We start from the raw sequence: 19,531 nt of genomic DNA on the forward strand, positions 1-19,531 counted from the left end.
AGGTTAGGACAAGTGGTGAGCAGTCACACTCTCAAGAGCTGTCCTGGGCTGTCAGTGACGCATTAATTGACTTCAGACTAGTCACTTGACCAGAATGAGCCAATCGGTTCATTTATATTTCTCCTTCTACCTTCTTCTTTTTTGTGACCTTGAATACGTCACTCAATCCCCTTGAGCCTCGTTACCCTTATCCAAGATGGGAGTCACCATGGATCCCTCATAAATGCTTTAGAGTAAATGATGATATTGTTCCCATTCGGACTGTCGATACGATCTGTCCCCCGGGGGCGGACGGGAGGTGTACAGACAGTGTGGTTTGTAGGGACCAGACACCTCAGACTTGGGCTCCTGGGAGTGCAGAGAAAGTGCGCTAGGTACGAGGCGGGTTGACCTCTGGAATTCTTGCTTACCTCCTTTTTTTACACGTGACCATGTATACGTTTTGCATTTTTTAAGGCACTGCAAGTGGTATGAGAGCGATGAGCGGTGCTTCTTCTAAAATAATGTCCGTTTAGGAAAGGCGTTATTGCCATTCAAAGCTGCAAGCTGGCAGTGTCTGCACGCCCTTCTCCCGGAGGCACGAGAGGAAAGTCAACCCAGCTTGAAATCCCAGTCCACATCCACGCTTCCTCTAGACCCACGAGATTTCGGAACACTGTTTCTGAGTGGAACAGGCTGGCAGTGCTCCTGATGCAACAAGTTGGGACATGAGAACGAAACAAATACTAAAAACATCATTTTTTTCTGTAAGCACTTCTTAAGTTCTCCTACTTAAACGTTTCATTCCCCCCCCAGTTTTATTCAGATATAATTGATACATAATGTTGTATTAGCTATAGGTGTGTGCCATAGTGATTTGCTGTGTGTATATATAATAAAACGATCACCACAGTAAGCTCAGTCAGCATCCATCACCTCAAAGTTACACGTTTTTTTCTTGTGATAAGAACTTTGAAGATCCCTCTTAGCATCTTTCAAATATACAATATGGTATGGTTAACTACAGTCACCGTGGAGTACATGACGTCCCGGCGCATACTTATCTTGTCACTGGAAGTTTATACCTTTGACCTTCTTCACCCACTTCCCCCAAACTCCTGCACCCCTCTCCTCCCCCTCCAGCAACCACCAATCTGGTCTCTGTATCTGTAAGTTCGGGGGTTTTTTTAGATCGTGGATGTAAGTAAGATTATACAGCATTTGTCTTTTTCTGTCTGACTTACTTCACTCAGCATAAAGCCATCAAGATTCATCCACATTGTTGCAAACAGCATGATTTCCTTCTTTTCAACAGATGGATAATATTCATATACATTTCACATTTATCCATTCTTCCATCAGTGAACACTTAGGCTATTTCCATGTCTTGGCTATTGTAAGTAAACGTGCAAAAATGATGGGGATGCAAAGGTCTTTGAAAAACATCGTATTTTTTAAGATATCAGATTGTTGTAAAAGCAAAGAGGACCAGAGGAAACCAAAATTCAGAGAGGGAAGAGCCCTCCCCCGGTGGGCAGGGGTCGCCTGCCATTCCCTTCGCTGCACCCAGGTGCAGTTTTAGATTAGCCAGGAGAAGTCCCCAGTGGAGAAGGGTCCGGCAGAGCGTGCTACGGCCTCACGGGCCCACACACAAGTTCGAACGCAGAGGAGCCCCAGACGCACAGACAATTTTGCACACAGGGTGTCAACTTCATGCTTCTGCTGCTCGGAGGAGTGGGCACCTTGCTGATTGAAATGCTGACTGACGTCTCCAACCATCTGCTGTGTTAAGCTGCCCCTCGTGGCTTTGTGGAAAAAAAAAAGCTTATAGTAATGAACGTAATCGGAAAAAATGGGGGAGACTCTGCACCCCCTCATCTGTGTCAGGAGCACGAGCTCCCCACAGGAAGGCTGGAGCCAGATCCCTTCAGGGCTCCCCACGTGCCAGTCACCAGGGACGGGGCCTCCCACTCACCAACTGGGGGCGGGGGGAAGAAGGCAGAGGGGAGGGAAGATGCGTGATGACTTCCTTCTCTTTCCTTGCTGGATGGCAACCGAGGTTCAAAGATGATAAATCAAGTTATACTGGTAAAAGCTTTTGGAATTAGGAAGAAATGAGTTATGTATACATTTATATATAGCTGGTCTGGCAGAAGTAAGGCCATCTTGAGTGTGGTTGGTAGGGTAATAATATGGGTATAATAATTTATAGTTGTAATTTGAACATTTCACCTAAAATGTCATATGGTGTGCTTGAGTATGATATTGTTATGTTACAGAATTACATGCTTATCATTTTGTAAATAAAAGATTTTGTAATAAAAAGGGGGCATTATTTGTGCTGGACCCTGTATATAACCAAAATTGCATTGTAGAGGAAAAGGGGGAAAGTAAAAAAATGTAGGATATATTAATTGTATAACTCATAGTAACATGCACCATTCAAAACAATAAAACATAAAGTGTATAATAATATCAAGCTATAGTTATAGCCTTGGTTGGCTGTGGCTCAGTGGGCTCCAGGTTTGATTCCCCAACAAGGCTCGCGCCTGGGTTGCAGGTTCAATCCTCAGTCTCGGTGCGTAAGGAAGGCAATCAATCAATTGATGGTTCTCTCTTACATCCATGTTTCTCTTTCTCCCGTCCTTTCTTTTCCTGCCTCTCTCTTCCTTCCTCTCTCTCTAAAAGCAATGAAAAGGCGTCCTCGGTGAGGATAAAAAGTTTTTTTAAAGTCATAGGAATAAAGATAACCTCCAGGACAAAAGTGCAAACCTTCACATTGATGGGGAGGAATACAAACACAAACTAAGAGAGCGATAGCTACCAACTGCCCAGACTGTGTATTTTGAAATAAGGAGAAGCGGCATATAACGTGGTGAGACCACTCGTTGGCTTATTTTCTTCTTCTCGCAGGAGGGGACAGTGGGACGGGCTGAGCAGGCGGGACTGTGTCTCTGCAGCTGCGGCAGGCCCTAGGTCCTTCTGTCCTGCTGCTCGGCCACCCTTAGCCTCTGGTGTCACCCTCTGAAACCTCACGGCAGCAAGATGGCGGCTCAGGCAGGTGGTAAAAAGGGGAAGGGCAAACGGGAGAGGTCATAGTCAAGTTCATAGCCCGCCCTCTTTGAAGGAGCCTGGAGGAGTAATAATAAGTATTATTTGTTGGGCGAATAAAATAAATACATTCTTCATGACCCTGAGAGGGAGTGGGTCATGTACCAAAAACACGCTAAGCTTCATCTTACATTGTACACTTCACACGTTTTGAAATTTCCTACTGATGTGTCTCTCTCCAGGGTATTCGTCTCCAGATGCCCCTGTGCCTAGCAGAATGACGGCTAGACAGTAAGCGCTCAATGAGTACTTGCTGAATAATGAAACACATCAGTGTAAGCCTCAGTCCTCAGCCCCTTAGCCAACAAGGCTTTTAGTACCTCATATAGGCCAGGCATTGCTCGGATGTTTGAGCAAAACAGACTCAATCTTAAAATCACCCAGAAAAGTATGTTGCGAGAAAGTGGCTTTGCTGGTGGAGTACGAGTGGAATACTCCAGACCCTGCTGAAGCTCGGGAGACAGGGCCCTCAGAAGCCCTAGCCCCCCAGCACCCATTGCTGGCTCTGTTCTTCCTTCTAACTTCACAGAGGGAGCATTCGCAAAAGTAAAGTTTGCACAGTGCAACAGGGCAGCCGTAGTGCGCCTGCCCATGAGGCTGGGGGAGGAGAAGACAGGAGGGGAGAATGTTTGGGTATAATAATTCAAAAGGTTTAGCAGGGAAAAAAAAAGACCGAGGAAAATGAGGAAGTATATCTGAGAAAGAACAAACAAATGTGGACAAAGACGTGCTTATCACATGATGTAGGGCACAGTTTTAATCACTGATTAGTATCGATCACTGCCACCGAGGTCGGCCGCGCTGTGGTGAGAATGGACTGCAACGTGATGTCACGTGGGGGCCCTGAGCTCCGCACGAAACAACGCCCGCAGCGGCACCCACACCCGCAGAGGCCTCTGTAGCTGCCCGGCCCTGCCAATGCGGCGGCTGATGCTTGCCCTGATAGTTGGGTATGGTTTCTGCCATAAAAAATGCAAAATGAAAAAAAAAACAAAACCCTCAACGTTTCAACCCTCTTTCATAATCAGTCCTGACGTGATAAAACTTTTCTCACAAACAGGGAAGTGAAACAGTGACCTTCACCCTGGAATTACTCCTTTGTCTTTGAAACTGTCCCAAAGCAAGGGAAATTCTAAACAAAGGGGGAAAATTCCTAAAGAACTTGATCTCTTATAGGTTTTCTCAGAAGCTTTTCATTTTCTATGCATGGGGAATAACGATTCATTCGAAGTTGCAAAGGGTGCATTATAAAATGCCACTCTCTGCCAGGCACTTGCTTTAAAGGAGGTGGTACCAGGACTGCATAGGACCACAGAATTCCTGAGGCAACCACCATATTTGAAAGAGGTTTCTGCTTTCTCAGCAACCAACTGCTGTTCCAGAGACTGGCCAGTGGGAGCGGGGCAGGGACGGGTCCGTGTACGAGAGCATCGTGAGCAACGCCGGTCACACCGCAGCACGGACAACCCCCGTCCCAGCCCGGCCGAGGCCCCGGCTTCCTCGCACATGGCCCACCGCCTGCTGCAGCCGAGTGCAGGCATCGCTAACCACCTCGCTCTGGGGGAGGCCTTACTTCAACCAAACGTGAGAAAAGAAACCCCGGGCTGGAAGAATGGAACAAACTCCCACACACACCAGATGCTTCTAACACTTCTGTGCACTGTCCCGGGTGTGTTAAGGTCTTTCTGCCTCCACTGAGAATCTGGTCAAAACAGAACCCTGGGGGGCGGGGGAGGGGAGCCAGGAGTCATAAACAGGACAGCAAATCAAGATGAAGTGGAAGCTGAAACTTTACAAGAACAACAACAAGACAAAATTTTCTCAAAGTAAAAGCTACCTGATTCTTACACTTCGCAAAAAATGACAGAAGTGTAAGGGGCTAGTAAGTTTGCAGCTTCTGATCTTCCACGTGAGCTGAGAGAAGGGTAACACCAGATCCTCAGCTTGTTCTGAACTGGAGTCCCCAGCTAATGTGACATGTACTGCCCTGGCTTTCTGCTCCTACAAATCCCGCCGTAAACCACACACAGCACAGAGGAGAAGAGAGCGGAGGGAAGAAGAAACTGGAAGAGGGGCCGCTTCCACTTCGGGAGCCGGCTACCGCGGCAGCTGTGGGAGAGGGCGTCCACGGCTGGTGGTGGCCCGGTTCCTCAGTCTGCAGGTCTCTCTGGTCTGACGCACATTCACAGCCCAAACACGCCTGAGGCCTCACACAGGCCTCGCGGGCCTCTGCAGGGACCGTCCGCTCAGCATCTCCCTTTGCTGACTCCAGAGCCCCCAGCTCACTGCCAGCTCTCCACCTGTGTGCCTGAGCTGCTCCGTCTCCAAAGTGGGGTTGCTGGCCCTTCAAACCACGCAAATCTTGTCTTCTTGAGCTCGACCACAGAACTCCCCACCGCCCTCAGTCCACACTGAAGGAACTGAGCTCTTTCCAGCCTGGTCGCAGACCACCTCGGAAGTCAGGGCTAGGTAAGGTCTGCCGCTGGGAGCGAAGGAGACTTCCGGCCAGGAGGAGCTAACGAGCAGAGGGCAAGGGAATCAGGTTGGGGTTGGCCGAGATGGCCCGTGGCATTTCCACATTATGAACATCTGGACGTGCATTCGTACCTTAGTTAAGCATGTCAGTGCACAGAAGTACACTGGCTGAGAGAGGAGGAGGCCCGTGACAAATAAATGTTGGTGGAGAAAGGAGCAGCCTGGGAGATCGGCGCAGGGAATGCTGGGGCACAAGGCCCGAGGGGCCTGTGTCTGGAGCACGTGGGTTGTCAAATTCCAGGAGCTTTGGGAAGGAGCCTCAGCAGAGGGCTCCAACATAGAAATAAAAATGAAAACCATACCACCTGTAAGAAATTCCACCTACATCCTGATTTTTCTGGGTCTAGTTTTGATCACTGCAGGGTCTCAGAAGCAGCTGTCCCTGCTGCAGGCCGCTGGCTGATCTTGTTTGGCTTCTCCACAGGAGAGACTGACAAGAAGCTGGCTGATTGGATCCAGCTCCCAGCACAGGTCAAAGTTACAGCTTGGTAATGAACCCACACTCCTTTGCAATGTTCCTAGGATTCAGTGGACTCCAAGCCTTTTGTCCAAATAAAAACCAAAACACACAATCATAAATCAAGCCTCTCGAGAGAGGCCAGAGCAGACAGGAAGCAGCGGTGCCTCGCAGACACGGCTTGTGCCCACAATGACGGTAAGATCACCCTAAGAGTGACCACTGACTTGTGACATGCAGGTGCTTACTCAAGTAGGATGAGCATGACTCTTTCTAGAGTGTGATGTTTATTATCAACTAGATATCCAGTAAGTCTGACATCAATGCTAGATTGAAGATATAAATATGTTCATAAACACAACAGGAAACCCTTGGGAAGGGCATGAAGAAAGAGAGTCAGTGTCATCATGAGAAATAAGTGGCACGTCTTTGGGGAGAGCGAAGCAGGTTGGCCAACCTTGAGGGATGCTTCCAGGAAAATCACAGAATGGGGGAAAACAAAGCAAGTCAGTCACTGCTGTGAACGCCTTTGATAGTAAAAACAAAGGCAACTCACTGGAACCATCTTCCAGGTACACCCTGCTTTTCAAATGTTGGCTTTATGAGAGACCTTCATTAGTCCCTGTTTCCTCTAACTGAAAGAAACTGAGGATTTTCACTATGGTGGGGCGGGGGGGGAATAAGGCAGAAAGAGTGTGCAGCGTCTGTTTTGCAGGGAGCCATCGTAAGGACAGCGCACCCCAGCAGCGACACTGTCCCCATCAAGCTCCTCCCCCGGAGACTACACTCAGCATCTCAGCACCCAGCCCCACGGCTGCAAACTGCGCCTGTGCGCTGTGCCTGTGACCAGCTGTGCTTGTTCTCGATGTATTTTGTGCATCTGTTAGCAACGTGCGTCCTAACAAGTCTCTTTGCTTTGCCCTATTTCAGCTCACCAGAGGTTTCCCAGAATGCTCCACTTTCATTTCAGATAGCAGGAAACCTTAAAGCAGTCATTGGTTGAAGTTGTTCCCTGATCTTTAAAATAATACTTTTGTTTACGTATTGCCTCTGCATGCTGACCTTTGCCTCCGCATGTTACGTCCTGGGTTATATAACAGAATGTCCCAGTCTGGATGCAAATAATGCACCAATGTTCCCATAACAGAGTTTTCCATGTTTCAACTTGGGAATAAGACAGTTGCTTCAGTACTTGCTCAATTTCACTTGCAAATCCCAGTCAAATAGAGTCCGACATGACTATTCTCTCTTGCTGAAATGATAATAAATCATGAAGTGATCATAAAGGAAAATGATTCCGGTAAGGAGAAGTACATCGGAGAGAATTTAATCAAAGACTTCTTCAGTACTTTCAAGAATAACTTCGAAGATGGGCCTATTAATGGGAAATGCATTGGTGCGATGAATCTGGGGTGAACAGGTTTCTAGAATCACAAGAACCCAGTTCACTGACAGTTGATTTTCTTATAATCTCTTGAATTATAGAAAGAGGCTGTCGGTGTTGACTATAAGTAGCCTAGAACAGCACAAGAAAAAGAAACTAGATTCTTATCTTGTTCAGCGTGCACTACTGAGATCATTTCATTTCAGGAAGCCGAAAATATCTTGTCTTCCTAAAACCTGTGAGCTGACCTCTTCCTTTAGAAAACTAAATCACATAAGCAAGTCTAAAATGTTTAATGCTTTTATTCATAAATAATATAAAGTCAGCATCAGGGTCCCCACTGACACTCTACCTGGACACGGAGAAAAGGCCTCCCAAATTCATCTCTGTTGAAGATTTTCAGATAAACACTATGAAACAGTGTTAGGTGGTTATGTTAACTTAAGAAAGTCTTTCAGAGCCCCTGTTAAAGTCTGCAAAGCTTCCTGGATAGAGGGTCCACTTTCCCACACTTTCATGCATGTTAAGAGGTCCCTACTTGCTGCAGACCGATTTCCCTTATTGCAGTGTCTTGTGCCTTCCAAAAGCAGAAGCAGGCAGAGAACAAACCCATGTTGATTTTCTAGTAATGCCAACAGCACTGTGCCCCGCACACTCCAGAGTTAGTCCCTCCCGACACACTCCCCTCTGGTGGCGTTCCTCGACTCGGCCGCTCGCTCAGACACCGTCTCTCCTGCTCCCCTGGGGACCCCTTAGGACAGACCCCCATGCCTCTTCTGTCTGCAGTGCCGACGTCTGATCCATCGCAGTCCTGCAAGTAAAGGTTGTTTGATCAAGACGCTTTGTTTCTATTGGTTAAAATTTCTGTTTCTATCATTGATTCTTACAGTATAAATATATTTTATTAACGCTTTTAAGATACAATCTTGTGGGCAGAGGACCCGAAGAGACAATTTTCCAAAAGAAAGACACACAGACAGCCAACAGGTGTATGAAGCATGCTCAGCTTCAGGAACTATAAGGGAAATGCAAATCAAAACCACAATGAGGTATCACTTCACACCTGTTAGAACGGACATTACCAATGAGATAACAAATAAGTTTTGGCGAGGACATGGGGGAAGGGAACCCTTGTGCGCTGTGGGATGGAATGTAAATTGGTGCAGCTTCCGTGGAGAACTGTACAAAGGCTCATCAAAAAAATGAAGAATGAGCTACCATGTGATCCAGCAATTCCTCTTCTGGGTGTCTACCCAAACCATTTAAAAACACGTATTCATAAAGATATATGCACCCCTATGTTCACTGCAGCATTACTCACCATAGCCAAGACGTGAAAACAACCTAAGAGTCCTTTGACAGATGAACAGATAAAGAATATGTAGAATATAAATACAATGGAATACTACCCAGCCATAAAAAATACCACATAGTGTCATTTGCAACATCAGGAATGGATCTTGAGGGTAGCGTGTTAAGTAAAATAAGTCGCATGGAAGAGGATAAGAACCATATGATTTCACTCCTATGTGGGATATAAAACTCAAAGCAATAATCTGAGCAAATAACAAACACCCCGATGCAGACGACAGAATGGTGACTGTCAGAGGGGACGGAGCGGAGGGGATGACACAGAGAGTGAGGCGGTCATTTCAATGCGTGATGAAGGGAGGAGAGCAGACCTCAGGTGGTGATCACACCGGAGGTTCCAGATGTCATATTACAACGTGGTCCGCTGGAAATTGAATGCTTCGGGCCAATACTTCCCCCAATAAATAGAATAAAAATATAAAAAAATGCAAGCCAATAATTTCTTAAAAGATACAATTTTGTACTCATTACTCTCCTTTCCCCCCAAATTCCCAATGTCCTCAACAAAATTTCAGCAGCATAATGAAGGCTCAACATCATCTAAATCAATATTAAGGATGAAAACATCATTCAGCAAAGCATTCCCAAATGGGATGCAGGCAGTTGGAGGGGTTAGAACCAAAATGTAAAATCAACTCAGCAAAGATTTAAATTGTCCCCACCCAAACACACAAGCTGCAATGTTTCACTGACCCAATCTCCTAGACATTTTAAGCTAGAATGCTAAGATTCGGGGGTGGGGAAACTATTCTGTGTGACATTGTGATGGCGGACACACGTGCATTACTTATACATTCGTCAAAACCCATAGGACGTACAACACTGAGGGCGAGTCCTCGTGCAAACTAAGCCCTCGGGTGACGGTGACGGGCCAGTGCAGGGTCACGACTGGCTGCGACAGACAGCCCACAGTGATGCGGGATGCGGGTGGTGGGGGAGGCTGGGGTGGAGGGACTAGGCGGGAACTCTGCACTTTCTGCTCAATTTTGATACAAACCTAGAAACTGCTCTAAAAATATCGTGCATTCTTTTTAAATAAAATGATGACACTAAGACCACACGAAGTACCCCATTTCCTTAAAACTCTCACCTAGTTACCTAAGCACAATTTCACAGAGGAAACGCACAAACCAGGTTATGTTTGTGAGAGCCGCCGTCTCTTCTACCGGCTTTTACCAAATCTTCCACAGTGTCAACCAAACTCCTGGACTCAGCAAAGTGACTATTTGATCATTAGTCTTTTCTCCATGGATTCCACAAAGTGCAGCCAGACTGGGACATTCTGTATGCAACGGAAAGGCCTTTGTTAATCCCTTGTCATGGGTTCATCGACCCCTGCAAATACGGCTTCCCCAGATTTGCCTAGCTCCGGTACAGACAGCTTTGCATGTCCCAGCAAGCGGCCTTTGTGAGAACAGCGATGCTATTGTACCATCGGGGTGGCTTCCACAGCCAAATGTGATACAGGAATTTCAGGTGGGCCTGCCCCACACAGAGCTGAATCCTCTGTTGGGGCTTGGAAGCATGCAGTGGTGTTTGCTTGCAATTGCTCGAGTTCAAAAGCTTATACTGAGGTAGCACAGTGTGGGAGGTTTAAAGGCACTAAGGGGTGAATACCCATCTCCATAGCAGACCAGAGTTTCCCAGTGCGGTGACAAGGGAACATTGTTCTGCACATGACTTTCCCTCCCCAACGGGGTTTCAGGCCTCAAAAATGTTAGGAAAATGCTGCGTATTCCACCCCCCTTTCAGACATTGACAAACGTGTCTTCACGTGTGAAAGGCTCTCAGAAGATCTCCACTGATCAATTCAAGAACCCTGTTTACCTTTGACCCCACATCACCCGAACTCACGTGGCTGCCTCACCTTTGCCGCTGTGACTATCCTATGCCCCGTCCTGCTTCTTACAAACCAACGGGATTTGCATTGCAGAGACATACTTTGGAAACCATCAGTATGCATGGGTGATGCTAATAATGGTGGGCCATTCCAAATAAACAGTAAGTCATTTCTTCTCTGACCTACCCACAATCATCCAGAGAAATGAGAAGTTGCTAGATAAACCATCGTGAGCAATGCTCAAGATGTTGACAAAAAAGTTAGGAATGGACTGAATCACAAGAAATACACAGACAAGTTCTTTGCGTCAATGACTTTGAGCCCCATCAGTTCTGCCTGGGCCACAACACGGCCAGCTCACCGTGCCAGTTGTCCTCCTCCACGCACCACGATGCCAGCTTTCAAACATCAAACCGCACTTGCGACTCACAATGCACGTTCATGGCTGGGACGGAGGTCAACTCTGAGATATTATAAATGTGATTCCTTGGCATATTTTGTACCCTGAAGATAGAACCAAGTGAGGAAAAGACATGCTCTCTTGTCTCCTGTCTGCTTTACCCAATACCAGCAGAAGCCTCTCCAAGTCAGAATCGTTTTGTCTTTTTCACGGGCAAAACCTGAAGGAGGTTTTCATTAAACTGGGTGCCCTGTAAGTGAACCATGGTCCACGTATCAATTCTGCAAGCGCTTACAGAGCCCTCTACCCTGATCTGTGATTGGCCACCTAATTCCTTGGGATTAAAAAAAAATCCTTCATCTTAATTAAAGGTGGACTTTACTCTCCAGAGATGCTGCCAACATTTGGAAGATGTGTACATTATTGGCCTGTCTGAATACACTCTTTTTTATTTTTTATACCATGAGTAGTTTTTCCTCTGATGTGATGCAATTCTTTACTATCAGCATATTTACATTTTGTGTTAACTATATTTTTACTTGTTTACAGTTTTTTTAATACTATTTCATTCTTATCCTAAGCAGAAATATACACAAAACTAGGATGATAGGTTATTTATATTCCTAATAAATATGAAAATCCACGCACCCCTTACAATCACCTTATGTAGCACCTGTAGAAGGTCTAGCACACAGCTGGGAACATCCTCACAGGAACATAAGGAAGAGACCCGCAGGGGGAAAGTTAAGATAACGTCTCATAATTCTCCTTTCTACCAGGTACATGCACCAACAGTCAAACAAGAAAAGATTTGTTTGCTTTACACTGCTTCCTGAAAGAAGAAAAAAAAAAGCTCTTTTTAAAATACTGCGATCGGGTGAGTTTTATAGTCAAGGACTGGCCAGAGCATCAGGGGATACATCTCCACTGCTGAGTGTCTAGGGGACACAATAAATGTGCCAAAGGGGAATTTTACCGAAATGTGCAGTTCCTGTGAACACACCAGTGTCCTGTGGAACCAAACACGGATGCCGCTCATGCTTTAAACTCGAGGTCTCTGTGTGTTTTTCTTTCTCTCTGATCAAGCCACCTAGTCTCACTTGGTTAAGTTTCAACCACAAAACATCACTGTATGCTTTTTTTTTTTTCAAGAGAACACGTCACAACCAGGCGCGAAAGGGGAACTTCCAGTGTCTGTGGCAACACCACTTGACAAACAGACTCACCGAGCAGCACAAGCCTGCGTGCCGTCAGCATATAAAGGGCCCGGGAGACGGCGCCTCTCAGACATTCGCTCTGCGAGGACCATGCGAGGAGCAGCCGTCCCCATGCCAAGGTTAGACAAAATGCCAGGAATGTTCTTCTCTGCTACTCCCAAGGAGCTGAAAGGAACTGACCACTCGCTTCTGGATGATAAAATGCAAAAAAGGAGGCCAAAGACCTTGTAAGTCCCTTCGGTGTTTCACGGGGTGAATTCTGACGGAGGTTGCCTCTCACGGCAGAGGGAGGGAGAGGAAGCGGGGAAACTCGAGCACTTTAGTGCCCCTGGGTCGGAACAATCACCTGTTGGGAGCTCTGCGTATCCTCTGTGGCATTTTTTAAAAATTAATCATGATTGGGCAGTGAACTGGGTGGGGGTTTTTCCAGACTTAAACTGGCTCCATCTTAATATAATGTGTTGCATCAGCTGGTTTTATTGTTGCCTTGTGCCTTGGAGGAGTTTATTCCAGGCTGTGCTTTATTTTATTTCATTTCATTTATTTTCATCAATGACATGCATTCTACCGCGGAAGCAGGAGCACTCACCTTTGTGTCTTTTGCAGCGGGATGGACGTGAAAGCGTACCTGCGGTCCATGATCCCGCACCTGGAGTCTGGGTTGAAGACCTCCAAGTCCAAGGAGATGTACGTACCCCGAACACTGGGCTGTCATGATGAAAGTGGGCTAAGCGCTCCCTCTGTGTTCCAGCAAGTGCTTAACACTGTGCATAGTGGACTCACTTATTTCATGGGAAAAGCCTCAGGAGACGAGCACATTAGTGCCGATGTGAATTAAACCCGACCGTGCGAGTGCACCTATTTGCTATTTATCATACTGTTGGGGCATCTGTCCTTGGATTTTCTCACATTTTATTGGCAGATATTGTCCTGTGGCAATTCTATAGGACATGTTATTTCAGCAGTAACTCTAAGAAAAATTTTGTTTTCTTACACATTTTAATAAAGTTTACCAGGACTAGAGTGCTTAGTTTGTGAAATTATCAGAATACAGCAGGCATTGAGTTCACTGGTGCTTATAAAAAGTATATATTTTCACTAATCTAGATAAATCTCCTCCCCCGCAGACTTTCTGCTGATGAAGTAATGCAGTGGTCTCAATCTCTGGAAAAACTCCTTGCCACCCGAAGTAAGTAGAACTTAACTGCTGGAGGTGTGTAGGTTTAGCTCGGCACGCTAACAGACAGAGCGGCCTCACGCAGACACGGGAGTCTGGACAGGAGTGTGTGGGAAGCTGTCTTCCACTTCTGCTGTAGCCACTGCCAGTTCCGGCATATGGCGCCTCCCTGTCACATAGTGACCACTTAGCACTCCACCCTGTCACAGACCAAGTCGCCAGGACAATGAGATGTTTCTGGGGATGGAGTGTTACAGGAGCAGAATGTAAAAGTATGCTGGGTTCTGAGGTTTCAAGTCCTTTAGAGTAAACCAAACCTCTCCACCTGTGAGCAGCTGCTCTGAAAGCCACCTAAAGGATGCACTTTTGTGAGTAGGAGTCCTTTAGTCAGTTGGTTGTGTTTTCATTCATGCGACACTGACTCACCCATTCAGCCGCTGGCATGTGGCAGCACCTGAGCACAGCCAAGGACTCCAACACCCACACACAGGGCGCCGAGGGCAGCGGAGACACTCGGTGTGTAACTGCATTACATGTAACGCGGCAGGCACAACACCACAGATACGACAGCAAATACTTTTAGACTCAGGGCCTCGTGGTGCATTTCCGATGAGGGACGGTCAAGAGCTTGATCCGCCCGCCTGCCCTCCCTGAGGCCCCTGCAGTTCTACGGGGTCGGGGCTGCTGAGAGCTGCGGATGGAGAGTTTGTCTCCAGAGCGCGAGCCTCCCCTCTTCTCCCCATGAGCACCTTAAGGACACTCGCCACGGAAGTAGTTTACAAGCAAATAAATGACATAGAAACGGCCCTTTTGAAAGCCTTAGTGACACTGGCAAATACAATCAGCACATCCCACAGAGCTAACAATACACGGGCCTCACGGTTTCTGGCGGATAATAAACTGGTTGGAGAAATTATATTTGTTAGTGCTTCACACGGTGTTAATGTCCTCTGTCAATGTTGGCTTCTTTAAGTTATTCTATAAAAGAAGAGACTGCTTTGTAACCAGTAGGGCAGAATTTTCAATTAATGCGCAGATAGAAGCAAAGTTCATTTCCGTCGCCACCACGAAGCAGCTAAGGGACCGCACGCAGTCGTGCCGGCCCCGGACAAACCAGCAGCGAGGGCGCCCCGAGGCCTTCCCGCCGCGACAAAGCATGACACAGCTGCTTCACGGGAGCCCTTCCTCACCTTTGCGCGTAGAGAGGGCGACAGTATTTTCTTGCAAGTGTCTTCTTCGAGTTATTCGTTTATTGGCTCAGTTGATTTAAGGATCTCACCCCCTCACTCTTTTTAATTGTAGCTGGTCAAGATGTTTTTGGAAGTTTCCTAAAGTCTGAGTACAGTGAGGAGAATATTGAGTTCTGGCTGGCTTGTGAAGACTATAAAAAAACAGAGTCTGATCTTCTGCACTGCAAAGCAGAGAAAATATACAAAGCATTTGTGCATTCGGACGCTGCTAAGCAAGTGAGTATCACGTTCATTACCATGAGTCCCGGTGCACACACAGCAGGGTGAGGTCCCCCTTGAGTGTCAAGACTGCAGGCACGGCTGAGTGTTTAGGTGGGCTCCCCTAGTTCGGTGCAGTGCTGATCTAACTTTCTGTACTGGTGACCAGACTGAACGCCAAACTAGTCAATGTGCTGGGGCCGGGGCAGAGAGAGCTCTGGGTTTCGGGTCAGAACTGCATACCAGGAAGTCCTTCATGAGCTAGCTCATCTTGGATATGGTGTCCACCTTCCAGTTCAATATTTTTGGTGCAAGCAAACAGAGCCGAACAAAGCACCCGCTCCTCCCATGAATCTTAAATGTCCACATCGCTTTTTATTGATGCGTGTGTCGCCTTGCCCGGGTATTTAAATTTTTCACGGCTGCCTCTTTTGCATCGCCTGACTATACCATGGGCTACCTCGGCACAAAGACTTCCTTGCAACATCTCTTTTTAACTCCTCCACACTTAGCAAAGGCCTCCTTTAGAGTAGACATTCAAGAGACAGCCGATTTAAGTGAGAGCTTAAGGGACTATCTTGAGGTGCTTCAAAACAAACCCCACAGTAATGTACAAGTGTGCAGTAAGTCGGAAGTGTATATTAACAAGGATTTCCTTTGCAGATCAATATTGACTTTCGCACCCGAGAATCGACAGCCAAGAGGATTAAAGCTCCAACCCTCACGTGTTTTGATGAAGCCCAAAAAATTGTGTATACGCTTATGGAAAAGGACTCCTATCCCAGGTTCCTCAAATCCAATATCTATTTAAATCTTCTGAATGACCTGCAGGCGAACAGTCTAAAGTGACCGTGTCCTGGTGGGAGGGATTTACAGATGGCATCAAGCGCAGAAGGAGAGCTCCCGGATGGCTCCCTGGGCCAGCGACTTGGCCTTCCTGGGTGACCAGACCGGCCCAGGGAAAGGACAAAGGACTCACAGTGGATTGACACGGAGGTTACCCAGGCGCGTGGTTGGAGGAACTGGAGGTGGAAGTTAGGGGACGGCGGAAGGAAGGAGAAACTCGGGCACTGCTCTGAAGTCCAGTGCGCCTACGAACTAGAAAACCCATCCGACTGATGAGGTCTGGGCACACAGGCACTGTGAACAGGGATTTGGAACGGATTAAGACATCCTATAAGCTTCGAGGCCCACTAATGTTTATGCTGCATATTATTATATAGAGATTGTCTTGAGCTGCTGAAATCTCTTTTAACTTGGATGACTATTTGATGAGCATTTTTTTTCCAAAGTTGCCATTGCTATTATTGACACAAAGTGTTCTTGGTCGTTGTTTTGTTTTGTTTGTTTGAGTGCTTTGGTTTGAAAAAGATGAAGGAAAGGACAATGTATTTAATTAACTTAAGCTATTGCTCTCAAAACTGGGAAGTCAGAATATATCTGTAAATTAAATTATCAAGTGCCAATAATAAATATGAGTTTTTGTATTCAAATATATAGAAACAGTTTCTGTTTAATTTCCCTTGATATATTTTTAAACTGACATTTACTCCTTCGATTTAACAAAAATTAAAGCAAGGGTCTTCTACTTTCCATCATTTCAACATCTAAAACTACCATCAGGTGTGTTTTTCTAAAATGAGACAACTCCAATGGTCCCTGGAAATGTCTGTGATGATAATTAGGAGTGTGATACATTTCATTGGGTCAGTTTACCTCTGTATAACCCAAAGAGTTTACTTACTATGTGTTCAGGAAAAGTAAGAATTTCTGGACATATTAAAGTCCTAGGAGAACAAGCTGCTAACATATTTTAATATGCACATAGGTATTTTAAACTTGCAATTACACATTAGTTATTAAAAAACTAAAATAAAACTATCATCCAATCAGTCTTAATATTTCATGTGATGTGTGCATGTATTAGAATTCATTAGTATTGTCTCTTGCCTTTGTTAGTAGAATGCATGAAATCAAACAAATATATGCTCTCATAGAATCAGGCTCCAAACTGATGAGAAGTTGAAACCTTTAAAAAAAGGAACAAAAAAGTTATTTCAAGAAATAACCTAATGAACAACAGACATTCACAGTGGTTGAAAGTACCGTAAAGTTTATAAGACGCAGATGTATTTTCTCATTTAAAGTTCACAGCGATCCCGTGAAAGCTGAGACTGCGGAAGACTGGATCCCTACTTCCCAAATTCAGCTAGCCTTCAAAATTCCCTAGAATGTGAACAGAACAGAACCCCCTCCAGGGCCCCATCCCGGGCTGACTGAGCCAGAGTCTCCCAGGGGTGGGGGTAACTAACATCCGCAGTTGAAAAGAAAGCCCCGGGTGACTCTGAAGATGACAGGGAGGGGCTGCATGTAAATCTGGGACGAGTCTGTGCTCCTTCCACAACGTGACACTGCCCCCCACTGACCAGAAGCAGCTCCTAAATCGCTCAAGTCTGCAGCGGTCCTAGGGCCACCTAGGTGGAAGAACAAGACCCCTCCGTGGGGGTCACCGACAAAGAGCAGAAAAATAATCGTGGTGATGCATAACCCGGAGGGCCCGAGAGCCAGGACTGAGTCATCAGCCACCCACACACCACATGCAACGCCCTGGGTGCCCTCGGCACAGGCTGGTGTGGTCGGCGGGCATACAGCGAGGGAAGGGGGCGGGTGTAGGTCCGACTTAAGCAGAGCTGTTCTTGAGCTTCCACGGGACAGAACCCCAGCCAGCTCCACCTAAAGCTCTACCCAAGGCTCAGCAGGTGGTATCATAACAGAAGCTCAGGGAAGGAGTCCCGTCTCCTCATCATCATGGTCGTCACCGTCGGGTAGTGCCCTCCCCCACGCGTGCCGTGCAAACCCCCTTCTGCAGCCAGTGTGGGTAGCTGACACACCACTTCCTCCTTTGCCTGCTACCCGCTGCCCCCTGCCAACAGAGGTTCTCAGGGCTCGGTAACTCTCGGGAGCTGTCTGCCCTCTTTCCCGCCCCTTCTCTTCCTTCCCTCGCCTTCTCCATCACGTGTCATTTCCCACGACACACAAATTTCTCTCTCTGGAACTGGAAATGCTCCCGGCGAGACCTTCAGGGTACAAGCCCCATCATCCCCTCTGGGTGTCCTTCCCACCTTGATGACACACTGGATTCATCACTCAGTCTTGAGCGAGCCCTGGTCTTCACAATTTCCGGGCCTTCGGTGAAGCTCTGCCTAAAATCCTTTTTCCTACCTCTTCCCAGTTTCCAAAGTCCAATTATGCAAGACCGGGGACTAGTAATCTTCCACGCAGGCTTTCCCACCCCCGGCGCCGTCAGCGTCAGCGTGCACTGGCGGCGAGCAGAGCCCACACAAACACGCGGCGCTCCGCCCCTATTCCTGGGGCCACTGTTGCGTTGCACAGGCTCGGCCCTCCGGACGGTGCAGCGTGAGAAGTGCAGCACACACACCGGTCACAGAAGGTGCTCTCTGGTCTTCGTCTCCATCAGATGCCACGTTAAAGAACCAGCCAATTCTTGGGCAGATGGCCAAAACAAACATCTAAGACGTACCTCTTCATTTCCAAACAGAAAAAAGTCATCCTAGCCGCACAGATTCAAGATATTACACAATAGTACTTCAAAAGATTGTTGTTTTTTTTTCATTGGCATTGTTTGTAATGGTGCAACTATTTTTGTAAGAAATGGGATTCGCTCTTGGGACATCTGCTGTTTAAAGAAATCTGACCCAACCGCTCCAGCGGAATTCTCAGTTCATGAGCTGTGTTCTGGTGCCGTGCCAAAGCATTGGCCATTGATGACATGTACGATCGAAAACTCATTTATTAAAAAAATAAAAGCCATTTTAGTTTTCTCAGACTTGCTTTACATTAGTTCTAATATGTGTATCATAGAAAACTAGGACTCTGAGAAGACACAAATATGCCTTCTTATGATGTCAAATAAAAAGTACACATTGACCCACTCAGGTCACACGGAATCAACTAAAGTTAATGTCTCCCTCTTTCTGGGTGAAAACACAGGCTATACTGTAATAGTAGGAATCCTTGATGACTTATTGTTGAAAATAAGAAACTCGGAAATACATAATGGAGGAGACAGAGTCAACAGCGATCTAAACCCTCAAAGATCTAAACCCTCACGAATACAGATCATTACACTGGGACACAGGTGCAGACCCCAGACCAGCACAAAACCATCTGTGGAACAGAAAAACACCCGCCCGCCACAGAAACAGTTCCATCCTCTGGGCTGAGACCAGTATCTTAAAAGCTAAAAACACACCATCCTAACGGCAAAGCTGTGTGTCTCACTCCGTGACACACCTAAACGACACTTTCCTACAAATAGGTTGGTGGCAAAATGTACAATCCTCTGTGGATGGGTCGGTACACCTTTCGAAGACAGGAGAGTAGAATCCTGAAGTCCAGGACTGAGCCCAGGAGAGAGGCACCACGGCTGTGGGACAGACCCTGAGGCCACTGCGGGGGCTGTGACACCTGACACTTGACAACAGACAGCTGGGATGAATGCACAAGTGGGTGGGGAAGGAATTCCTCCTCCTTCTATGGAAGGAGGGGCCCTTCTGTTGACAGCGGTGGGTCTCTGTGACCGGTGGAATGT

At 46.8% G+C, this 19,531-nt stretch overlaps 1 protein-coding gene across 1 annotated transcript; it reads left to right on the forward strand.

Annotated features, from left to right (window-relative positions):
* Positions 1–12,325: 12,325 nt before the first annotated feature.
* On the forward strand, positions 12,326–16,412 carry RGS1 (regulator of G protein signaling 1). The gene is made up of 5 exons (XM_045818193.1): positions 12,326–12,521; positions 12,901–12,981; positions 13,422–13,483; positions 14,774–14,937; positions 15,583–16,412. The coding sequence occupies exons 1-5, from the start codon at positions 12,385–12,387 to the stop codon at positions 15,766–15,768; spliced, it is 630 nt and encodes a 209-aa protein (XP_045674149.1). The 5' UTR covers positions 12,326–12,384; the 3' UTR covers positions 15,769–16,412.
* Positions 16,413–19,531: the final 3,119 nt, after the last annotated feature.

This window comes from Phyllostomus hastatus, unplaced genomic scaffold (genome assembly GCF_019186645.2).
Source record: "Phyllostomus hastatus isolate PE091 unplaced genomic scaffold, TTU_PhHast_1.1 phas_contig_148, whole genome shotgun sequence".
Lineage (NCBI taxonomy): Eukaryota > Metazoa > Chordata > Mammalia > Chiroptera > Phyllostomidae > Phyllostomus > Phyllostomus hastatus.